The following is a 23612-nucleotide window of genomic DNA, read 5'->3' as shown; positions in this document are numbered from 1 at the left end:
TCTTGATTCTGTTCCAAGTTTTACATAGTGGCATCACAAGAGGATGCAGCTCAACATCACGCTTCATACCACTATATCCAACAGTGTCTATTTTGTGATATTCAATAATAGAGTAAGGATCTAGACATGTTCGTTCAATCCAAAAACAATGTTTCTGTACACGTTAATGTCTATAATTTTTTAGGGCCATGAGTACGGCTGCTTTATAATAGTACAACAGGTTCAGACCCCCCAAGAAGGGTATGTCAAACCCTGCTTCATATATTGTATGACCTGAATCTTGAAAGGGTAGGACTAAGGCAGTTGGGGGTCTCATCCCCAGTGATCAAAACCATGCTGAAAGCTAGAAGAAGGGCTACATCACTGACACATATCAAGATCTAGACGATTGTTGTTGTCAAGTACGGTGATACACATTTCCCTCTGGAGAGTTTTTTTGGCAAAAAGAAGAGCGCTATTAATTTGGATCTTGTGACCCTGATGCAGCAGTCAAAATGCTGGCCATCGTCGGTCCTGGTCTATACTGAGGGAGAAACAGACTTGAATGTAAAATTTGGAATATCCGTTTAAATGTGAAGATCCTCCAATGAAGCTGGTCAGCAAAATGGCTGCCTGTGTCACATCTTGGGTCGTGACCCCTCTCAGGCTTACCTTATTTCTGCCGGTCAGCTTCTAAGCTGGCTTTTGTCTGTTCTTCCTGAGTTAGCTCTGTCTGTGTGCTGGCTGCTTCCAGCATGGCTCTGATTGCTCCACTGTGCTGCACCTGTGTATGTTGAGCCTCTCTATGCTTCAGTATGCTTTCTGCCTGCTTCTTGGTTTGTGCTCCTCTCGCCCTCAGGTGGCCAGAACCGGTGGCTACCATAGACTGTCTTGCTGTCCCTACCCGTTCCAGGCTTCAGCCCAGTCCGGTCCAGATTCCAGCTTCCAGGCTGCCAGACTTGTCTTGTTTGTGCCTGAACAGCACCTGTAGTTGCCTTGAGATTTCTGCAGCTGAGCCTCAAATGCTGATGGGCTTTATTAATCACCTAGAAACTTCTGTGTTTGCCTTTGCATCGTCTAAGGTCCCTGGTATGTGGGTGTGCTCTGTGCACTTCTGCCTAGTCCAGTTCTAGCCTGAGTTTTTTGCCTGATTCTAGTTTGTTTGTGTGTAGTTAGCTTTGGTTTTATTGCTTAGTTCCTAGTCTTGTTTCTGGTTTGCATTCCCTTGTCTTGTGTCTGTGTTCCTTTTTAGTGGCTGCTTGGCAGCTTTCAGTCCTGACTCTCACCTGTCTGTGTTTCTGTCTTAGTGGCTGCCTGGCAGCTTTTAGTCCTGCCTCTGTTGTGTGTTTCCTGCTGGTATCCAGTTCCTGCCCAGTCCGGTAAGTCCTGCCGGCCACCTGCACCCAGGGGCTCAACTCCTGGAGAAGGGTGGTCAAGTGCAGGTGAAGCCTTGCTTCAGTCCTGTGTTCCAGTCCAAGTGTTCTTGTCCAGTGTGTTCCTGCTTTGCTTATCCCTGTCTGCAGTCCCTTCTTTGTGTGTGTGTTAGCCCAGTGCTGGTTGGGGTGGTTTTGCCTGCCACTGCCGCTACTTGGCAGCGGCCCAAGGGCTCACAAACCTAGTTGCTGCTTTGAGACCTGACAGCCTATCAGGATCTTCATCTATCTTTATAGCAGTACAGGAGGGAAATATTTTTGTTTTTCTGGTGTTATCCTGCATGCTATAGTCTGGTTTGGGGGGGGGGGGGGGTTATTTGATTTTTGTTTTGTCTACATATTTTATTAGTTTAAGGTCACACTTGGGGGGTTCATTTGTTGAACCTAGGGACTTGTGTACTGTTTTCAATGATTCCTTTTTATATTCTCCATGGCTTGTAAAATGGGTATGGCTACTGTAGGGGTGGAGCCATAATGACCTCGCCCTTAAGGTTGGCCATATATGAATATTGGTACCTCCTCCCTCCCCCCCCCCCCCAATAAAAAAGCACTGGCTATATACTGAGTGAAGTTTGCTTCTCCTCGTTTATTATAAAATTTTCCCCATACTCAATAGGAGACTTCTTGTTAGAAATTCTTTAGGAGGCAGCAGTGCTAATATGGAAGGAAGGCGCATATCTATGGGTGAACCTGGGAAGTGCTGAACCCATCCACTTTCACCTCTGGCCCATCCAGCAGCAGCAGTAGCACACCATTCCTGTAGCTGGCAGGGATCCGCAAGCCCTGCCAGCCGAAGATTCGGAAGGCTGCTGACACTGCTTAGTTCATGCATAAGAATTGAGTATGCAAAGAGTACCAGCATCGGTGGTTCAGAACTCTGCTGTTGACTGCTGTGGTTTTCTGGAGGGGAGTGCATGCTGCGGAGTCTTCAAGCTGGTAGGACTTTGAGGTCACTGCTAGCTAAGATATTTACGTTTTTGGTGGGGATGAGGGATCAGGAGGAGATAGGGGTGGGGAAAGGAAATGCATGTTCACCTAAAAATTGCCTTCTGGTTAAACCGATACAAGGGATCAGCTTCAGAATCTTTTGAGATATCAAAACAGTGATGCATTTGTGCATGCTCATTCTATAGGCAAACCTCATGGCTCAGCTACAGCACTTCCTACCATGGTAGAGGAAACTTGGACTTGGATCTTTGGGACAGTGAAGCTCAGGTGCACCCTGGAAGTGACACACTCAAGTTCTAGGGAAGAAGGAAACACTATGGACAATACTGTGGAAACCCCTGTTGGCAAGAAGAGGGCTCTCCTGGGTTCAGTCTTGGAAGAGTCTTCCCTTCCAGCTGTCAGCAATGAGACAATTTAGATTGCCTGGTCAGGTTTTCTGGGGAGTTCATTGTGGGAACAGTGGTGAAGTGCACAGGAGATCTTAATCCTATCAAAAATGTTTTAGAATCAAATAAGTAATTGATTACATAAGATGAATGCAAACAAGCTGAGCACAGTTGAAGAGCATGTACCTAATGGTATTTGACAAGAAGTTTTTAGCTTTACTTTGTGTGTTTCCCTTTCACACTTTAGGAAATCCTTTCTGGTGTGGTGGTGGTTATGAGTAAAGACGCAATCCATCACAATGGAATTTCTTTAACCATGGAGGGAGCAGTAAACTTGCAGCTGAGTGCCAAGAGTGTGGGAATGTTTGAAGCATTTTACAACTCTGTTAAGGTAAGAAGCATGTTGAAGGCTCTCTTAGAATACCTGCCTTCTGGACCAGCGTTTTCCTCTGACGCATCGTAATCTCTTCTAGCTACGGTGCTGATTTCATTTTATTGTAAGTTTTCTAGATCTCTCTTAACATACACAAATTTACATATTCGTAGTGGTTAGCAATATAGCCAAAACTTGAGTCTGATACTGAATTTTAGCATTGCACTAACCCAGCTGTCCGGAAATGAATGTGATCTAGGTATGTGTGTTTGGCCTGGTAGATCTTCCTTCCTGCTATTTTTTTTCAAGCTTATACGAAACCAGTTCTACAATCCATGCACCTTCACAACTACTTGGGGATGTTTACCCTATTTTAATAAACCCTCAAGTACACTGTTCCTAGTCTTGACATTGCAGCAAGGCTCCTGAGGCCTTGGACCATGCATCAAGGTTCCTAGTGTTCCATCCAGAACCCTGTTTCACGGGCTTTAAATCCGGTAACCAAAGTGTCACTCTTATCTATAACCATGACACTTTTCCCCATCCTTTGCAACATCTCCTGTCTTGCTCAACCCAGTTGTGGAACGCTCATTCCAGGAATCCGATCAGAGACCCTCTGAATAGCAGCTTGCAGGTACTAGGCAACCCCATTCCAGTTCTGTTTTGCAAGTAGAAAACCGCTATTGTGTTGTAGTATATTCGTTAGAACTATGTGAATGCTCATCCCATCTTGGCTTATCTTTAAGTTCGCGTTTTCTGACTTAACCTGAATAGCAGCTGTGACAAGGCCATGGTCATCAGCCCTTTTGAGCCAATGCTGGAGTATTTGCCTCCATTGGCTTATGGAGCAAGTGCTGCTCACTGGCTCTTTAGGCTAAGAAATTAAAAACTTGTCCCTAATAAAAGGATCAGAGAAAATCCACATGTGTACTTTTTTCAGCTGCTTTAGTCGATATCCTTAGCCATAAACTCACTTGGAGTGAATTCCCACTACAGTTAAACTAATGATTCATCAAGCTGAGTACAACTTCTGTGAGCTATAATAACCTATATTAACCAGAATCTTCTGACTCTCATTCTTGCAGAGGAGAAACAATAAAACAGACACACATTGTTAGAGCTCTCAGGATATGCAAACTAGCTTCTAGTCTCTCTCACAAACTTCAGCCTTTTCCCTTCAAAGTCTAGGGTTTTTTCTTTCTTCAGTATTCCTTTTAAATGCTGAAAAAAGACAGGCTCCTCAGTAAGTGCTAGGAGCTATGGCCTAGCAGCCACCTCCCCTAGGATTGCACCAAATTTACCATAACTTTAAAGTCCTACCCTCCACCCCCAGGTGTTCTTCTTATTCAAAAGTAATAGACATGAAAACCATTGTCAATCTTTTCAGTTCTAGTTAATGGTAAGTACTTTGTTTCATCTCTCAACATAGTTTGAGTCCTCTCCTTCCATGAGGGAGCTTCTCAAGTTTTCTCCTCAGCGCTGTGGGTGCTTTCTTTCTTCTTCTCCCCCACCTTTTCTGCCTGTCTTCTGTCTGGGAGATCTTTTAAGGTTCTCCAGGGTCTAAACCCCTCCCATCTCTTTAGTTTTCCACCTTGTGGACTTTTCATTCATCGCTGAGGTGGGAACTCTTTGGAGTGGAGGAGTAGCCTAATGGTTCGTTCAGCGGACTTAGATCCTGGGGAACTGGGTTCAATTCCCACTGCAGCTCCTTGTGACTGTTGGCAAATCACTTAACCCTCCATTGCCCCAGCTACAAATGAGTGTCTGTATATACTATGTAAACTGCTTTGAATGTAGTTGCATAAACGACAGAAAGGCGGTATATCAGGTCCCATTTCCCCTTTCCTTTTCCTAGCCTTTTCCTAATATGGGAAAAACTGTCTCAGGCTTCAGGCTTCCCTGCCCCCACCCTCCTGGGACAGTTTTCCCATTGAGAGGTTGAAATCCTTCTAGAATGCCCTCCCCTATTGAGCTGTTTGAGTCTCCTGCTCTAGCCCCAAGCTTTATGGGCTCTGTTCTTTTCTTCCTTCTTAAAGGGAAACCTTCCAACAAGTTTTAACTTAAACAAGTAACCAGCCTGTAGTAACTCTGAGCAGTTTGATTATTGATGAGATGTGGAGTGTAGAAGTAGCCTAATGGTTAATGTAATTTATTTATTTATTACATTTGTACCCCGCGCTTTCCCACATACAGCAGGTTCAGTGCGGCTTACACAGTAAAAAAGGATTACAAAGAACATGTAAGAAGAATATTATAAACTGTGATAAACACAATGGCAACAGTGCCCAAGAATATATGAATTGGAATAGGGGAGGTAGACAAGGATAGGATAGGTAAAAGGGAAGGAGATTGGGAGGGATATGGTAAAAAGGATGGAGAAGAAAAGATTGGAGATTGAGTATAAGGGGATTTGAAAATAAGGTCAGAGGTATAATTGGTGTCAGAGCTGGAGTTGTGTAGGTGGGCTGGTAGAATTAAGTTGGTTCATTAGAGTAAGTTTGTTTGGAAAAAATGGGACTTTAACATTTTCCTGAATGGTAAATAGTTGTTAATTGCTCAGATGGGTATTGGTAGAGCATTCCAAAGTTGACTACCCAAAAAGGAGAAACTGGATGCATAGTAGGTTTTGTATTTTGATACCTTTGCAGTTGGGAAGGTGTAAATTGAGATACGTTCGTGATGACATTGATCTGTTTCTAATTAGAAGGTCTATCAAGTTGTTCATATAGCTAGGGAAATCTCCTGATATGATTGTATGTAATGAGCTGAGATCTGGGAAACTGAGTTCAATTCCCACTTCAGCTCCTTGCAACCCTGGGCAAGTCACTTAACCCTCCATTGCTTGAGGTATAAAATACACCTTAGATTGTGAGCCCACTAGGGACAGAGAAAGTACCTGCATATCCTTGGAGATGGGAGAGATTCTACGGAATTGGAGCACAGCAGATGCAGTACCTCTTCACAAAAGTGGTGAGAGAGAAAAAGCATGCAACTACAGGCCGGTAAGCCTCATTTCCATTATTGGAAAAGTAATGGAAGCATTGCTGAAGGAAAGGATAGTCAATTTCCTGAAATCCAATGGGTTACAAGATCCGAGGCAACGTAGTTTTGACAAAGATATATCGTGTCAAATGAATCTGATTGAATTCTTTGACTAGGCATCTAGATAATTGGATCAAGGACATGCGCTAGATGTAATCTACTTGGATTTCAGCGTAGCCTTTGAATAAACTTGATAGGCTGAAGTTGGGACCCAAAGAGTTGAACTGGATTAGAAACTGGTTGTCATGTCAGAGGGTCGTGTTTAATGGATTCTCCAAGGACAAGCAGGCTTCTATATTCTCACAAGTGGGTGATGCCGATCTGCGTTGCCCGGTCTGGCTTTTGCCATAGTTAAAAAAAGAGAGAGCTTTGTGGAGTGTGAGCGCCTTCCGCTTGTTGCGCGAACATGGTCTCAGTTCTCTCTTCCACTTGAGGAGAAGGTGTGTAAGTATTCTTGATGGCAGTGTTGGATGGAGTAGGGGTTTACATATATACGCCCGGATTCTATAAAGGTCACCCAAATTTGTGTACCAAAATTTGGGTGCGATCCTGAGATGCGTGAGCAATTTGGTTAATGAGCTAATTAAGGGCAATTAACAATTAATGAGCACTAATTAGGATTTGTACATACCACTGCCTATGTACGAGTCTACAAAGCACCACACCTAAATTCTCACATGTGCAACCAAAAGGGATGTAAACATATGGGAGGGATAAGCAGCATAAAATGTATTGAACTTTTTGGGGATCTTGCCAGGTATTTGTGACCTGGATTGGCCACTGTTGGAAGCAGGATGCTGGGCTTGATGGACCTTTGGTCTGTCCTAGTGTGGCAATACTTATGTACTTATGCACAGTGAACCATGGTGGTGGAGTCCACTCTCAAAAGAGCAATGAGTACTAGGGACAATGCCTCATCGCCTCCAGGCAGAGAAGCTAGAACCCTGGATTATTTTGAGAGGAAGATGTTCCAGGCTTCAGTGCTCATCTCCCATATGCAATCCTACCAGCTCTTCATGAGCGTCTACTGGCGAAACTTGGTGCGACAGCTGGCTCTGGAGCAGGCCGAGCCTTTTTGCCAGTTGGTCAAGCAGCAGAAGGTGTGTCGAAAGTTCTTGGCCAAGGGGCAGTTATGATGCTTTTGATGTGTCATCCAGGATCTCTGCTCAAAGTATAGCAATGCACAGACTCTCATGTCTGCATGTTTCTGACTTGGAATACTCTGTTCAGCAGCGGTTGGTGGATGCTTCTTGCTGGGAGGATAACTTTTTTTTGGAGAGAAGGCTCAGGAAGTTGCTGACCAAATCAAGATGCATACTGATACAATCTCTTCTCTGTCTCGCCAGGCACCTTCTACTCCTGTCTCCTCAGCTAGGAGAGTTTTTGGCGAGCCATGGAGTGGTCTCTACTACTATTCTAGCTTATGTACACTCCCAAGGCCCCTGCTGCTCCCCAGTGAAAGCAAGGGACAAGCTTTTGACTGGCTCCAGCATAGCAGCAGTAAAGGTGTCTGTCCCGGACGACTTGCCAGTCAGGAGGAGGCTAAAATTTTCACCTAAGGTGGCCTCTTATAACCTCCTACTGGTGGGTTCTTCAAATAGACTATCTCGAATATGCCCTAAATTGATATCTCAAACCTCCAAATTGCCCGCCGAGATCTCATTCATTCAGCTCTCAGCACAGGCAGGTACTTGCAGATGAACTCTCCGCCCTTCTAAAGCCCTTCAGTCGAACCTGTTCCACCAGGGGTAGAAGGACAAGGATTCTATTCCAGGTACTTCCTTGTGCAGAAGAAGAAAGGTCTAGGATGGGACGCATTTCCCAAGGGCCCTGAACAAATTTTTAGTCAAGAAAAGTTCAGGATGGTTTCCCAGGTCACCCTTCTCCCAGTGATTCAGAAAACCGATTGGATATGCTGTTTGGGCTTAAAGGATGCATATGCTCACATTCTGATACTTCCATCTCACTGGAAGTATCTTCGATTTCAGCTGGGAACACATTATTTTCAGTATTGCGTGTTGCCTTTTGGCCTCATGTCAGCTCCCAGCTCATCGAGTGTCTAGTGGTAGCTGCAGCATCGATAAGCAGACTGAGAGTCCATGTGTTCCCGTATCTGGATGATTGGCGGGTAAAGAGCACCTCGGAGGATGGTGCTTGGGAGTCCATATGGATGACTATTTGGATGCTAGAGCTACTAGGGTGCGTTTTAAACTACCCCAAGCCCCATCTACACCCTGTCCAGTGATTATAGGAGCCCTGCTTGACATACAGAGGGTTTGAGTCTACCTCCTGGAGATAAGAGCGGATATTCTTGTCTTGTTGGTGTCTAAGGTTCGGCCTCTCAGCAGGTCACAGCTCGGCAGATGTTGAGATTGTTGGGCCACATGACTTTCACAGTGTATGTTACACCCATGACATGTCTGCACATGAGATCAGCTTAATGGACCCTGGCTTCTCAGTGGTATCAAGCCACGGGGAGTCTAGAAGATGGCCTTCAAGTATCCCCAGAGCTTGTACACTCTCTTCAGTGGTGGACAGTTCGATGGGATTTCCATTCCAAATTCCTCATCCACAAAAAGTGCTGACTATGGACGCATCTTTCCTGGGATGGGGAGCTCATGTCAATCAGGTTGTAATGTATTACACCAACAAGCAGGGGGGCACCGGATCATACACATTGAGCCTGCAAATAGGTGGGAAAATGTGGGATACAAATGTAACAAACTTCCGGAAATCATTAAAAACTAACCTGTTCAAAAAGGCATACCCTACCGACCCAACTTAAATGCCTGTACCCTGCAACATAACGAAACCAAAGCTCGTAATGGACATATAATAACTCTTCCTCTCTACGATTCTCTTCCTCTCTACGATTCCCTAATGTGTCTGTACACACGAACCTTATTCTACCACAACATTACTGTATTTGTTCATACCGGAATTGGCGAACACCTTTACAGTACTATGTAAGCCACATTAAGCCTGCAAATAGGTGGGAAAATGTGGGATACAAATGTAACAATTAAAATAAAATAATGTCAAAGCCATGGCTGCGTCGGTAGCCCACTAGAGGTCAGCTTCTGTTGAAGAAATTTGCAAAGTTGCAACATGATCTTCAGTCCACACATTCATATCATACTACTGCCTTGAGCAAGATACCCGACACGACATTCGGTTCGGGCAGAGAGTGTTGCAGAATCTGTTTGGGGTCTACAATCCAACTCCACCTTCCTAGGCCCGTTTTTATTCTGTTACAGGCTGCGCACTCATTCTGATTGTATATAGTTTCAGGTTAATCTGTGTTATGTTCTCACCGTTGCTAGGCCCAGTTAACCAGTGTTTGTTGTTTTAGGTAAACCTGGACGCTAGGGATTCCCCACTTATGAGACTATAGAAGCCTGCTTGTCCTCAGAGACAGTGAAGATACTTACCTATAGCAGGAGTTCTCCAAGAACAGCAGGCTTCATATTCTCACAATCCCTCCCACCTCCCCTTGGAGTTGTCTCCTTGGTTATTTTTACTTTAGTATTGAACTGAGACGACAGCGTTCGTGTGACGGGTGTGAAGGCACTCGCTCATGTGTGGTGGAGTGTGGCTCACGCTCCACAAAGGTCTCTTTTTTTTTTTTTTTTTTTTTTTACTATGGCAAAAGCTGTACCGGACAACGCTGATCGGCGTCACCCACTTTTGAGAATATGAAGCCCGCTGACCTCGGAGAATACCTGCTACAGGCAAGTATCTTCACTATTCACTTGGAGGAAGGAAAGGTAAGTAGCGGAGTGCCTCAAGGATCGATTCTGGGACTGATTCTGTTGAATATATTTGTGAGCAACGTTGCCAAAGGGTTAAAAGGTAAGGTTTGCCTTTTTATGGATAATACCGGAGGCAGTGGAAAACATGGGAAAGGATCTGCAAAAGTTAGAAGAATGGTCTAACGCTTGTCAGTTACAATTTAATACAAAGAAGTGCAAAGTGATACAAATGAGGAGTCGAAATCCAAGTGAGCCATATATCCTAGGAGGTGAGAGGCTGATATACACAGACAGGGACCTTGGAGTGTCAGAGTATCTGAAGGCGACAAAACAGTGTGACAAGGCGGTGGCTGTAGCCAGAAGGATGCTAAACTGCATAGAGAGAGGTGTAACCAGCAGAAGAAATAAGGTGTTGATGCCCCTGTACAAGTCGTTGGTGAGGTCCCACCCGGAGCATTGTGTTTGGTTTTAGAGGCCTTATCATTCTAAGGATGTAATAATACTTGAAGCAGCCCAAATGGTGTGGGGCTTTCGACCAAACATGTATAAGAAGACCTGAATATGTATACCCTAGAGGGAAGAAGGGACAGGGGAGATATGATACAGACATTAAAATCCTTGAAAGGTATTAGGGCTGCACATTAGAGAGCTGTGTGGGAATCCCGTGGAAGTGTAGGTAAGCCTTCCCTCACCCCCCCCCCCCCCCCCCCCCCGAGCTTCAGTTGAAAAATCCAGCTCTTTTTTTTTTTTTTTTTTTTTGTTTCATTTAAGTAAAAGCAATCGCCAATTGCGTTCCCTAATGTCAGTCGCCTGGTCTATAGCAAAGCACTTTAAATCATTAAAAACATGTTTTCATTGTAAGCAGTGTGCTTCTGTGGGTGCTTCCGTCAGTTCTCTGTGCAAGGCACTCCGGTGCTCAATTAATCGAATGTGATTAAGTTATGGACACTGTGGACCATTGCTGCAGTATGAAGACCAGTCCAAGTCAGAAGCTGAAAATCTCAAGGCTGATGAGGGACAAACATCCTTCTTCTACTACTACTACTTAACATTTCTAGAGCGCTACTAGGGTTACGCAGCGCTGTACAGTTTAACAAAGAAGGACAGTCCCTGCTCAAAGAGCTTACAATCTAATAGATAAGAATGAGACAAATATAGGACAATCAAGCCATTGTGACATCACTGATGAGGTTGGCTCTTAGGCATTGGTGGAATGAGGCATTGACATCACAATCTCAGCTCTGGTTAAATCACTGCTATATGTAATACTACTACTACTACTTAACATTTCTAGAGCGCTACTAGGGTTACGCAGCGCTGTACAGTTTAACAAAGAAGGACAGTCCCTGCTCGAAGGAGCTTACAATCTAAAGGACGAAATGTCAAGTTGGGGCAGTCAAGATTCTACAGCATCAGGAAGAATAAAAAAAAAAACATTCTTCGTCTAGGTGGCTTCAGTCATTGAGGCATACAGAGTTCTCAACTGCAGGTTTTAAGTTGAGCTTTCAGATCAGCTGAGAAAACATGCAGCACCATATCAGCTCTATCAGCCACCTACATCCATTTCTACAATGAAGCAGAAGTGTAGCTTCACCCTTTTGTCTTCCTATTCAAAGCCCCACCTGCCCCTGCAAAAAGACTGCCATAGATGAGCGCATGACATATAGTATTCCAGTAGCTAAGCATTTAAGGGTTAAGTCTCACCCAGGCCCTGCTCAAGTTCATGCTTCCCCCCCCCCCCCCCCCCCCCCCGCAGATAAAGACATAGTATGTAAAAATAAAGTGGGTATTTGCAAAATAGCACTTAAGCAGATTGTTGTCAGTTGTATAAATGCCATTATTTTATTTAGTGGGATTTATTAATCACCTTTATGAAGAATTCACCCAAAGTGATATACAGCAGCTATAGTCTGACATTAAACTTAAAATTTTGTTAATGGCATCACAATAGTAAAATGACCAAATATAAGAAGAAACTCAATCAACGAGGTAAACTTGGAGACTGGCAGATTGAATCCTAATAATAGTAATAACATGATACGGTGTTAGAAATATACACTTAAAACTGTACAATAGAACAAACATATAACAGATGTGATATATATCAGCAGAGTACAAATGGAACATCATAACGTGGCATAAAGAAGTTGAAGACGATGTAGAGGGGGTTCCAACAATAGGTTGGCTTTGTATTATCCCACAGTAGCAGAGTGGAAAGGTGTTTGGAGAGGATTCAAAAGAGTGAAAACCATGAAGGTAGGGGAAAAAAAGGAGTGCGGCAAAACAAGTGAGGGGGGAGGGATAGGAAACTTCAGATAGGGTACCGTAATAATTATAGCATTCCATGTGATGTTAGTGAAATTAATATGTTATTTTGATTAAGACGATTTCCTGTTCATTTTGACAAAGTAAGCAAATATTTAGGGTACAGAGACTGCAGTTTGTGGGAATGAGGGGAGAAAAAGGAACAAAAACAAAATATTGGTGACAAGTTATTGTTAAATTCGCAAAAGAATGTTGTGTTCATTTCAAGGCTATGTATAAGCTGTGGGATCATCAATAAAAAAAGTTGAAACATAACATGTGGCATAAAGAACATTCAGGGCTGGCTTTATTTTAATTACTGGTTCTTGGTGCCATTTGTTTCTTTTCTTAAAATCTTGGGTGTATTTGACACTGAGCTGAGTGTCTGGATACTGTTTGGGGTCTTGTGGTCCCTTGGACCTCCAACCCCTGTGTTTGACAGGTCTGGGCTTTTCGTTCATCTGCTCATCAGTCACCTCTTAACCCAGATGGTGTTAAGAATATTAGTACACTTATTAGATCTCACCAGTCAAGATTACTGTGTAACTCCCTATCTCAAGTCTTTAATCAAACTGAGATTTGATGTATACATTTTATTCAGAACAACACTGTTAAACTTGCACTCAAAGGAGCCGAGCAATAGGAAAATTTAACACTCTGGCCCCATCGGTCAATTTCCCCATGCTGTTCCAAACAACGCTGTAAAATTAGCATGGGAACAGCACTGGGAACTAAAGGCCCGATGATCAGAGCTAATAGCATGCAAATTTAAGCATGCTATTAGCTCTGATTATTGGGGTACTTCTGTGGGAGGAATGTGCAAGGCACAGTCATCCTGCAGATGTTGTTTGACAGGTCTGGGCTGTCCAAAAAGAAAATAAAGCCCTGACCTGTCAAACATTACAAATGCAAGGGGCTGGAGGTCCAGTGGACCCCCCAGACCCCCCCCCCCCCAACCACATCTTCCCCCCCCCCCCCAAACCCAAAAACCCCTAATCCCCATATTTTATAATGATGGAAGAGGTAGTAGCACTCCCTCCTCCTTCCAGCGCTTCCTCCAAAATAGAATTTCTCCCTTATATGGTAGGGAAGTCCCACCCATTTTGATTGGCATCCAAGTTTTCAAAAAAATGTTTTAATGCTTTTAGAAAATTTCCCAAAGTATAATAAAACAATACATTAACAGCTCAACATCAGTCACTCAGAAAGACTAACATACCATTTCCTCCCCTCGCTCAGAAAATACACTTGGATAAATAATTTTACTACTAGATATGGTGACTTTCAAAAGTCTCCATGCACTTTTACGTTTTTCAAATTATTGTTCACTAGGGATGTGCATTTGTTTGAAACAATATGAATAATGGTTTTCCATGTTTCATGCTAGTTTTAAGCCAGAATGGCAGGAAGGAATCCAAAATGTCATTTTTTTTTTCCCTGTGTCGTCAGTAGTGCACACAATTGTTCAATGCACGCTACTGGTAGGATGCTCTATTAAAGACATTGCTCCCAAAAAAGGAGGTGGGGGGGGAGGAAGTGAAACCCTCCATAAATGATGTAGGAAAAGAAACAGAATGAAAATGTTTGTCTGCATGCCCCTACTGTCTCTGACATACCAAGTCACACGCATTAAGCGTGTGACACATGCAATTGGGCCCCTTCTGCAGCTCACACACTTAAGGGGCCCGATCTCAGCATTGGCATCCTCCCCCACCACCCACAGTCTAGTACCTCTTCTCTTTTAAAAGTTCTTTTTGCTACATTCTGCGCTGTGCTGGCATTCTTAGCAATAGCAGGTTGCTTCAGCCAATCCCCCAGGGCCTTCCTATAGCTGCGTCCCGCCTGTGCTGAAGGAAGGCCACGGGATTGACTGAAAGCAGCCTGTTACTTAGCATTAGCTGTTTCTGCTAGTCCCGGGAGCCTTACTTCACTGCATCCTGCCCTTGCTTAAGGAAGACCTAGGATTGGCTGAAGCTGACGGCTACTCGTCAATAGCTGCTTCAGCTAATCCCTGCTGAACGAAGGCCCAGGGATTGGCAAAAGGAGGCTGCTCTTGCTGAGAGTGCCAACACTGTATAGATAGTAGGAAGAAGAACTTTAAAAAGAAGAGGAGAGGTACTGGATTGTGAGGGGAGGGGGGAAGGACAAAAAGGGAGAGAGATGCTGTATGGTGGGGGGCAAGGAAGGAGGCAGGTGTGCAGCATGGTGAGGGGGGCAAGGAAGGAGACAGGTGTGCAGCATGGTGAGGGGGGCAAGGAAGGAGATGGGTGCTACATGGTGGAGGGGGGGCAAGAAGGGAGATGGGTGCTGCATGGAAAGGGGACACACGCTGGAAAGAGATACAGTGGAAGGAGAAAGGTGACAGGCACTGGAACCGGGAGGGGAGGAAGGGAAGGAAAAGAATGGGACAGATGCTGGAACCGGGAGGGAGAGGAAAGGGGACAAATTCTGGACCTGCAAGATAGAGAGGGAAGGAGAGGTGCTGGACCTAGGCATAGAAAGATGATGTGCTGGATCCAGGGATAGCAAGATGAAGGAAGTGCTGCTTTACCAAAGGAGGGGGAGGAGGGAGGGAGGGACAGACAAGACGTGCTGGACCAAGGAGCTGGAGGGAGGGTCAGACAAGAAGTGCTGGACCAAGGAGCTTTAGGGAGAGGGACAGGGATAGGTGCTGGACCAGCTGGGGGAGAGTAGAAGGGAGGAAAAGGACACTGGACCCAAGAGGGACCTATAATGGGGTTGGGGGGGGGGAGGAAGAGAGACACTGAAGGAGAGAGATATTGGCCCCAGGGTAGAGGGTAGGGGGTGTGAGGTATGAGAGGAAGGACAGAAAGGCAGAGAAGAGATACTGGTCATGGAAAGAGCATAGAGACAGGGACACGAGCAAAGTAGGACAGAGAGGAAATAGGGACATACAGGGACAGTATTGGACAGTGGAGGATGCTGATCACAGAGGAGGGAATATAGACTGCAGGACAGGTAAAGGTACACCGAGGAATCCTCAGTTTATGTAAACATGTATATATTCATACAAACAGATTCTGACAATCTAATTTCTTAAGGAAGAGAGTTTGAGGATCTCTAGGGATCTGAAGAACACAGTTTGAGATTCACTGGAATAAGGTATGGTACTCTGCAGACATCTTGTTGCAGTTGTGTTTGTTTTGTGGGTTTTTTTTTCAATAGGTAGGGTATTGGTGTTTTAAGGCTTGGTATAATATTTTCAGTGCTGTCTTTTCATGCGTAAGATTGTTGCTTTTTGAGTCTTGGGAGCTTGTGAAGGTATGGTAAGGTTCTGAATGTGTTTTTACCCAAGTTTCTGCATAGTGTTTTGTAGTAGAGGGATTATGTGTTGGCCTCTAATCCAATTCTAGTTTGTCATAACATCAGACGGGGCTTTAGAAAATTTTGCAGAATCTGTTGTGTGTTGAGGTAGTTGTCTTTATAGCAGACGTGTGATCAAGTTTAAAACATGAGATACTGCCAGATGAGATCTTTTAAATACAGTTGAATTGTTTCCATAGGTTTGTATGTGGTTTCGTGTTAAGTGTTTGAAATAATTGTGTTTAAAATATGTAACGTCATCCATGAAGACACATGAAGACATTACTTTTCAATAAGTGTAGCCAGCAGCCCTTCCTTGGACTTCATTCCTTCACCACCATTTCAAATTTATAGATTGAGTGTATTGCGAGAAAAACCTCACTTATTGACCTTCAATTTTACTTATTGGGGTGGTACATGTCACTCTTCTGGATGGGCCATCCTTGGCATCTCTGACAACAAATGTAGAAAAAATAATTGTATTTTCTATTTATTGAATGCAATATGTCAGTTTTTGGAATGTGCATCTGTCAGAACTAGGTTTAGGCATGGCTGGAGCTCACCAGAAAAATCTCACTCATTTGGCCTTCAGTCTCCAGCATTGGGATGGGCCACCCTTGGCGTCTCAGCTGTCTAGGAGAGGAAACGGTTGTTTTGAATGGAGCAATTCCCAATCTGCAGCTGCTGTTATTGCCTTTCCTATAGAAGTTCATTGCACTTTTTTCGAGACTTTATTTTTTCAGAATCTCTGGTCTGAAATGGATCATTTTTGAATGCCGTATGTTTTTTCCCTGGTTCTTTCTCCATTCCAAACTTGGTCCCATTCCTTTCAGTTTCCAGAATTATTTTTCCTTGGATGGATGGTTTCGTAGTTTAATGTACTATTTCTTTCCAACATTTTGTTGAGTTGAAAAGAATGAAAAAAATATTTTTGCTGCTTCATTCAAATTTCAATTTATAACTTAAGAATAATTTAGGCTTCACCCTTTTGATCCAAAAACCTTTATATATGCTTTGCTTCTGTAGATTTCTTTTCCCTAAAGTTTTTATTTCTATGTTCGTCTCTGATCATTACATTATTAATCTTGTGCCAAGTGGCCATGCTAATATCATTTGCTCTGACTGCTTTAAATTCACTCCATAAAATATCCAGGCAAACTTGCTGATTATCATTCTCCTGAAAATAATTCTCAGTGGCAGTTTAAGCTTCTTTTAAAATCCTTCGTTTAGTGCCTGTCATATATCACCTACCACCTTCTGTTAACTTCAGAAGGAGTTCTGTTAAATTGAAATCAAACAGGTGCATGGTGTTACCATGCAATAATTCTGCTTTCTGAGATTAGAATCTAAAACTGAAACTTGTTAAAATGTAATCTGATCGTGGGTCAGTGCTGCTGAGGAAGGGGGGTAGCTGAATAAAGAGTATTAGCAGTGCCTTTAGCCTAGCGAAACTGCCAAGAGAGTAAAGGATGCCAAAAGTGATGGCAGCAGGCAGAATCTGGAGGGTTTCTCTGTTTCCTTGTGCTATTTGTGCTAATGTGTAGTTAAGCAAGAGTTGTTTTGTTTTGTTTTAGATTGTTTTGATGGCCCCAAAATCTCCATTCAGTTTATCTAGCTAATTTGCTTGATTTTTTTTTTAACTTTTTAAAATCAGTGACTCCCCTGTATTTTCTTTCTCAGTAGGAAAAACCTCTTACTAATCATCACAAGGTGTTTTTGGGTCCAGTTTTGACATACATTCTAGCCTGGGGGTTCGTGACCCAGTTCATGGGACACAGCTAGCCAGTCAGAATTTTAGGATACCCACAATGAATATTATTATTATTAACATTTGTATAGCGCTACCAGACGCACGCAGCTCTGAACACCTGACACAGAAAGACAGTCCCTGCTCGATAGAGCTTACAATCTAAAAATACAGACAGACAAGACAATTAAGGGTGAGGAAAGTACTGGGTGAGAAGGAACAAGAATAGGGGAATTGAGTAGTGGTTAGGAGCCAAAATATTCCATGTAGAATCTCAATAGTAGCAACATTCCATGTTCCACTGCACTAACCACTAGGCTACTCCTCCACTAGCAACATTCCATGTAGAAGCCTGCCCTTGCAGATCAGCAACGCGGCCGCGCAGGCTTCTGTTTCTGTGAGTCTGACGTCCTGCACGTACGTGCAGGATGTCAGATTCACAGAAACAGAAGCCTGCACGGCCGCGTTGCTCATCTGCAAGGGCAGGCTTCTACATGGAATGTTACTATTATTAACATTTGTATAGCGCTACCAGACGCACGCAGCTCTGAACACCTGACACAGTAAGACAGTCCCTGCTCGATAGAGCTTACAATCTAAAAATACAGACAGACAAGACAATTAAGGGTGAGGAAAGTACTGGGTGAGAAGGAACAAGAATAGGGGAATTGAGTAGTGGTTAGGAGCCAAAATATTCCATGTAGAATCTCAATAGTAGCAACATTCCATGTTCCACTGCACTAGCCACTAGGCTACTCCTCCACTAGCAACATTCCATGTAGAAGCCTGCCCTTGCAGATCAGCAACGCGGCCGCGCAGGCTTCTGTTTCTGTGAGTCTGACGTCCTGCACGTACGTGCAGGATGTCAGATTCACAGAAACAGAAGCCTGCACGGCCGCGTTGCTCATCTGCAAGGGCAGGCTTCTACATGGAATGTTACTATTATTAACATTTGTATAGCGCTACCAGACGCACGCAGCTCTGAACACCTGACACAGAAAGACAGTCCCTGCTCGATAGAGTTTACAATCTAAAAAATGCAAGAGGTATTTGCTGCTACTGCTACTTAACATTTCTATAGTTTTACTATAGACATGCATTGCCTGTGTTCTATGCACGTCTTTCATGCGTACTCTTTGTAGGTATCCTGAAAACCTGACTAGCTAGGTGTGTCCTGAGGCCTGGCTTGAGAAATCATGTTCTAGCTTAATGGTTAGAGCAGTAGGCCGAGAACCAGGAGATTACATAGAGAAGAAACGGAAATAGTTCACAAAAATACTTTCCACTCAGATGAGGTATTCAGACCATTTAGTTTAATGGTTTGTAATCAGTGAATCCAGCATTGTTCTCTCTGTGTCAATAACGGTTTAAATTGCCCCCTTTGAAAAGATCCATTTGGGAGATCACTTATTCAAATCTAACGTACTTATATATAAAAATTATATAGACGATATATTTATTTTGTGGAATGGTGATGCAAACACATTAGAAGATTTCTTTATTTGGTTAAATCAAAGCGATCCACCTTTAAACTTCAATATGACCAACAACAGATCAATTTTCTTGATTTCATCATACACAAAAAGGATTATGGTTTTGAGATGACGTTATACCACATTGACAGTTTCTGAGATTGAAAAAGATTTGTTCAGATCACAATGACTATCAACAGCAGGCCATCATCATGGCAGACAGATTTTACTAAAAGAGGATACCCTCAACAGTGCATTAATGATGGCTATATAAAAGCCTCATTGCAGACCTGCACAGAACTCCTAAAAGACAAACCTAAAAAGGCCCCCCCCCCCCAGATTTAGTTTGTACAATTAAACACTCATGTCTTCCGCACCAAACAATCAAAATTATCAAGAAACATTGGCATATTCTAGAAGTCCATAATTGTTTTAAGAATAAAAATCTAGTAAATGCGTACTCCAGAGGGAGAAATTTGAAAGGTTAGTACCATCTACACTTGTTTTGCTTGCCCACATCAGATTCAACACCATGGTCATAGAGCTTGTGGCAAATGTACCATTTCTCCACATGCGATTGAAAGCGATATTTTAACGCACTCGACCACAAAAAAGAAATACATTCTACGTCATACTTCTGATTGTAAGACCTCCAATGCTATCTGTATCATTAGATGTCCATGTAATCTATTATATATGGGGGAAAACAAAACGTCAGGTCAAAACAAGATTACTAGGACATTTCTGCACCTTTGGTCTCCCATTGGCAGACACTTAATAACAGTATTGATGACCTGCGTTTTTTTGTGTACAAGGTTTTACAACCATCACCAAGAGAAGGTGACTTAGATTTTAAAAAATTACTACAGGAGGAACAGAGAATTCCATAGCGTCCCACAGATCAATCCAGAGACTTGTAGGTGGAGAGAGAGAGAACTTCAGAGATTTACTATATGTGGTCATGTGCAGTCACCTTAACTTCAGTATTCTCTCTATCTAGCAGGTGGATGGTCATATCTGTGCAGCTCTGGATTGATTGGTTCCTGGCCTGGTCCCCAGGGTCTAGTCGATCTTCTGGGGTCTGAGGTGTCCCGGTCTTGGGACTAGGGTGCACACCTGGTGGTGCCAGGTCCCTCCCTTCCTCCTCTCTGCCTGACTGGGGTTTGTGGTTCTCGCTCTCCTGACTTTAAAAGGAGTCTGATGTTTCTTTTGCGCCGGCGTCCTCTCCTGCCTTTAACAACAACAACAACAAAAAATCTGTCTGATTTGTCCAGCACGGCAAGCTCATGCCGGTTTGCAGTACCGACTGAATGGTATGAGGACCGACTTGGCATGCGACAGTTATTCCCGAGGGGGTGAGTAGTCATTATCCTATCTGCACCGGTGGGGCAGAGCAAAAGCTGCTGCAGTTTCCCGTGCTGGAGATCCACTGTACAGCCGAACTCCTTGGAGCGGTGTGCTCCTTCCCTCCCAGCTCATTTTGGTGGGCGCAGGTTAGTTGTTTTCTTCGGTGTGCTTGAGGGCGCCATCTTTCTTGCCACTCCATATGGCAATGCTGAAGCCCCAGCGCTCTCCTGGGGTCTGATTTGCTTGTGAGTCTCGCGAGGGCACTTCAACTCTCGGTGGCCATTTTGAATCGGTGCCGAGATCACGAACAGGAAGGATGCATGCAGGGCAGCGCTCCGGGCAGGAAAGAGGGGCTCTTTCCTGCCCCAAATGCGGAAGAGGTCAGTAGACCACCAGGGCAGTAGTAAGTAAGGGGAGGGGAGGCTAGCAATCTGCCCGTTTGTCCGGATTTCTGGACAAACGGGCAGATTGGCAAAACCCGCTCGGTTGCCCGGACATGGTCTCAAAAAGAGGACATGTCCGGGTAAATCCGGACATATGGTAACCCTAGGATTAGGGATCCTACTCTAGGCTTTTCACTCTTTCCCTCTTCCCCTTTCTCAGAGCATGGCAGTACAGTTTGTTTAGTTAGTCAGGCTTAGGGCTGTTGACTCCATGTTTCTGTGAGAAATGTTACCTCTTGAGGCTAGTGCAGGCCTCTCAGGTTTCTCTCGGTTTCCATGGTAATCCTGCACCCTCTCTGCTGCCCAGGTGGCTCTGTGTGTACTGTTTACATCAAACTATTTTTATTCAGGAGCAGTGTTGCCAGGTGGGCGATTTTCTGCGACCCGCTGCGGGAAATTTTTGCCTGTGGCGGGTTGCGTTTTTTTGGGCTTGTTTTGGGGTCTTTCGGTGGGTTTTTTTTGCGGTTTTTCAGGCTGCGGGGGCGGGGCTAGTGACGTTTTGGGCGGGATTAGTGACGTTCTGAGCGGGGCCGATGACGGGGAGGCGGGGGCAGTGACGGAAGAGGCGGGTCCGGGGTTGATGACGGCAGGGGTGGGGGTGTCAGGGGCGGGGTTTGACTTTGGGCAGGTTTTGGGCTCCTTCGGGTGGGAAAAAAATTTTCCACCTGGCAACCCTGTTCAGGAGGGTGGCTGGCCTTTGTCTGAAGGTTACAGGTTCTAGGCTGGTTTTATCCATCCTATTAGAAACTGTGGGCTCAGCTAGGTTTCCAGTGGGGCTTATTTTATTTCATTCTGTCTTATATCTTGGTTTTTAGATACCAGAATAATTAGATTTTACAAAGCAGTGTAATAGTCTAACCTGTGTAATGTTTTTGTCTTCAGCCAATCCAGATTATCAGTAACATGGTGGAAATGGTAAAACCAGGAAAACTTCCCACTGGCAAAATTGAAATTCCCTTTGAGTTCCCGCTACTTTCGAAGGGCAACAAAGTGCTGTATGAAACATATCATGGAGTTTTTGTCAATATTCAGGTAAGACCGTTGCTGTGAGCCGGACTAAATTTTCTGTTCTACTTAAGAACAATATTCCAAGCCCAGATTCAGTTTTATATTTCCATGCTCACACAGGAACAGCAAGCCCTGCCACTTCAAGGTGCAATTTTTGGGACATGAAATAAGAGGACCTGGGAAGGAACTGTAGTGTTTGGTGATCTGAGAGTCAGTGCGACTGGAACAAAAGGGCAACTAACTTGTGTTTATGTGCTCTTGTGATTTTCTGTAGCATCGGAAGAAAAAACTGATCAGGCAGAAACCTATTTTAGATTAATTTGATTTATTAGTCCGATATATCACTTTATAGATTAAAGGGCCCTTTTACCAAGCTGCGGTAAAAATTGGCCCGTAGTAGTGTTAGTGCACGAGGCTACTTTTACGGTGGTGGGAAATGGGCTTTTTTTTTTTGTTGTTGTTGTTGTTTCAGTTGTGAATGGCCATGTGCTAATATCAAAATTAACGCATTTTCATTTACTGCCTGAGCCCTTACCATCACCTGTGCAGTAGGTGGTAAGAGCTCGTGCGCTAATTGGGCAGCGTGCAGCAATGTGCCTGCACTGCCCATTAGTGCTGGGAATGCCTACTCCCCACCACCACGCTAGAAATTAAAAAGTATTTTCTAGCGTGGGAAATGGTGTGTGGCAAAACTGAGAACTATCGCCAGGCGCCTGGTCATGCCCAGTGTAGAGTTACCATATGGCTCCATATAGACTGATGAGACAAAGTCAGCACGGATTTAGTGAAGGGAAGTCTTGCCTCACCAATCTAATGCATTTTTTTGAGGGGGTAAGCAAACATGTGGACAATGGGGAGCCGGTTGATATTGTATATCTGGATTTTCAGAAGGCGTTTGACAAAGTGCCGCACGAAAGACTCCTGAAGAAATTGCAGAGTCATGGAATCGGAGGTAGGGTATTATTATGGATTAAGAACTGGTTGAAAGATAGGAAGCAGAGAGTAGGATTGCGTGGCCAGTATTCTCAGTGGAGGAGGGTAGTTAGTGGGGTCCCGCAGGGGTCTGTGCTGGGTCCGTTGCTTTTTAATGGTTTTATAAATGACCTAGAGATGGGAATAACTAGTGAGGTAATTAAATTCGCCGATGACACAAAATTATTCAGGGTCGTCAAGTCGCAGGAGGAATGTGAACGATTACAGGAGGACCTTGCGAGACTGGGAGAATGGGCGTGCAAGTGGCAGATGAAGTTCAATGTTGACAAGTGCAAAGTGATGCATGTGGGTAAGAGGAACCCGAATTATAGCTACGTCTTGCAAGGTTCCGCGTTAGGAGTTACGGATCAAGAAAGGGATCTGGGTGTCGTCGTCGATGATACGCTGAAACCTTCTGCTCAGTGTGCTGCTGCGGCTAGGAAAGCGAATAGAATGTTGGGTGTTATTAGGAAGGGTATGGAGTCCAGGTGTGCGGATGTTATAATGCCGTTGTATCGCTCCATGGTGCGACCGCACCTGGAGTATTGTGTTCAGTACTGGTCTCCGTATCTCAAAAAAGATATAGTAGAATTGGAAAAGGTACAGCGAAGGGCGACGAAAATGATAGTGGGGATGGGACGACTTTCCTACGAAGAGAGGCTGAGAAGGCTAGGGCTTTTCAGCTTGGAGAAGAGACGGCTGAGGGGAGATATGATAGAAGTGTATAAATAATGAGTGGAATGGATCGGGTGGATGTGAAGCGACTGTTCACGCTATCCAAAAATACTAGGACTAGAGGGCATGAGTTGAAGCTACAGTGTGGTAAATTTAAAACGAATCGGAGAAAATTTTTCTTCACCCAACGTGTAATTAGACTCTGGAATTCGTTGCCGGAGAACGTGGTACGGGCGGTTAGCTTGACGGAGTTTAAAAAGGGGTTAGATAGATTCCTAAAGGACAAGTCCATAGACCGCTATTAAATGGACTTGGAAAAATTCCGCATTTTTAGGTATAACTTGTCTGGAATGTTTTTACGTTTGGGGAGCGTGCCAGGTGCCCTTGACCTGGATTGGCCACTGTCG

General features: G+C 44.1%; 1 protein-coding gene across 1 annotated transcript in view; it reads left to right on the top strand.

The window, feature by feature from the left end:
• The window catches only part of VPS26C (VPS26 endosomal protein sorting factor C), a 69129-nt gene that overhangs the window by 5239 nt on the left and 40278 nt on the right, over positions 1-23612 (top strand). Inside the window, exons 2-3 of the mRNA XM_030202219.1 lie at positions 2994-3137; positions 21433-21582. Of these exons, the coding sequence (XP_030058079.1) occupies positions 2994-3137; positions 21433-21582 (294 nt within the window). The remainder of the gene's footprint in view (positions 1-2993; positions 3138-21432; positions 21583-23612) is intronic.

The sequence above is a fragment of the Microcaecilia unicolor genome, chromosome 4, assembly GCF_901765095.1.
Source record: "Microcaecilia unicolor chromosome 4, aMicUni1.1, whole genome shotgun sequence".
Taxonomy (NCBI): Eukaryota; Metazoa; Chordata; class Amphibia; order Gymnophiona; family Siphonopidae; genus Microcaecilia; species Microcaecilia unicolor.
Note: the sequence above shows the minus strand (reverse complement) of the source record. Positions and strands in the feature narration are given on the sequence as shown.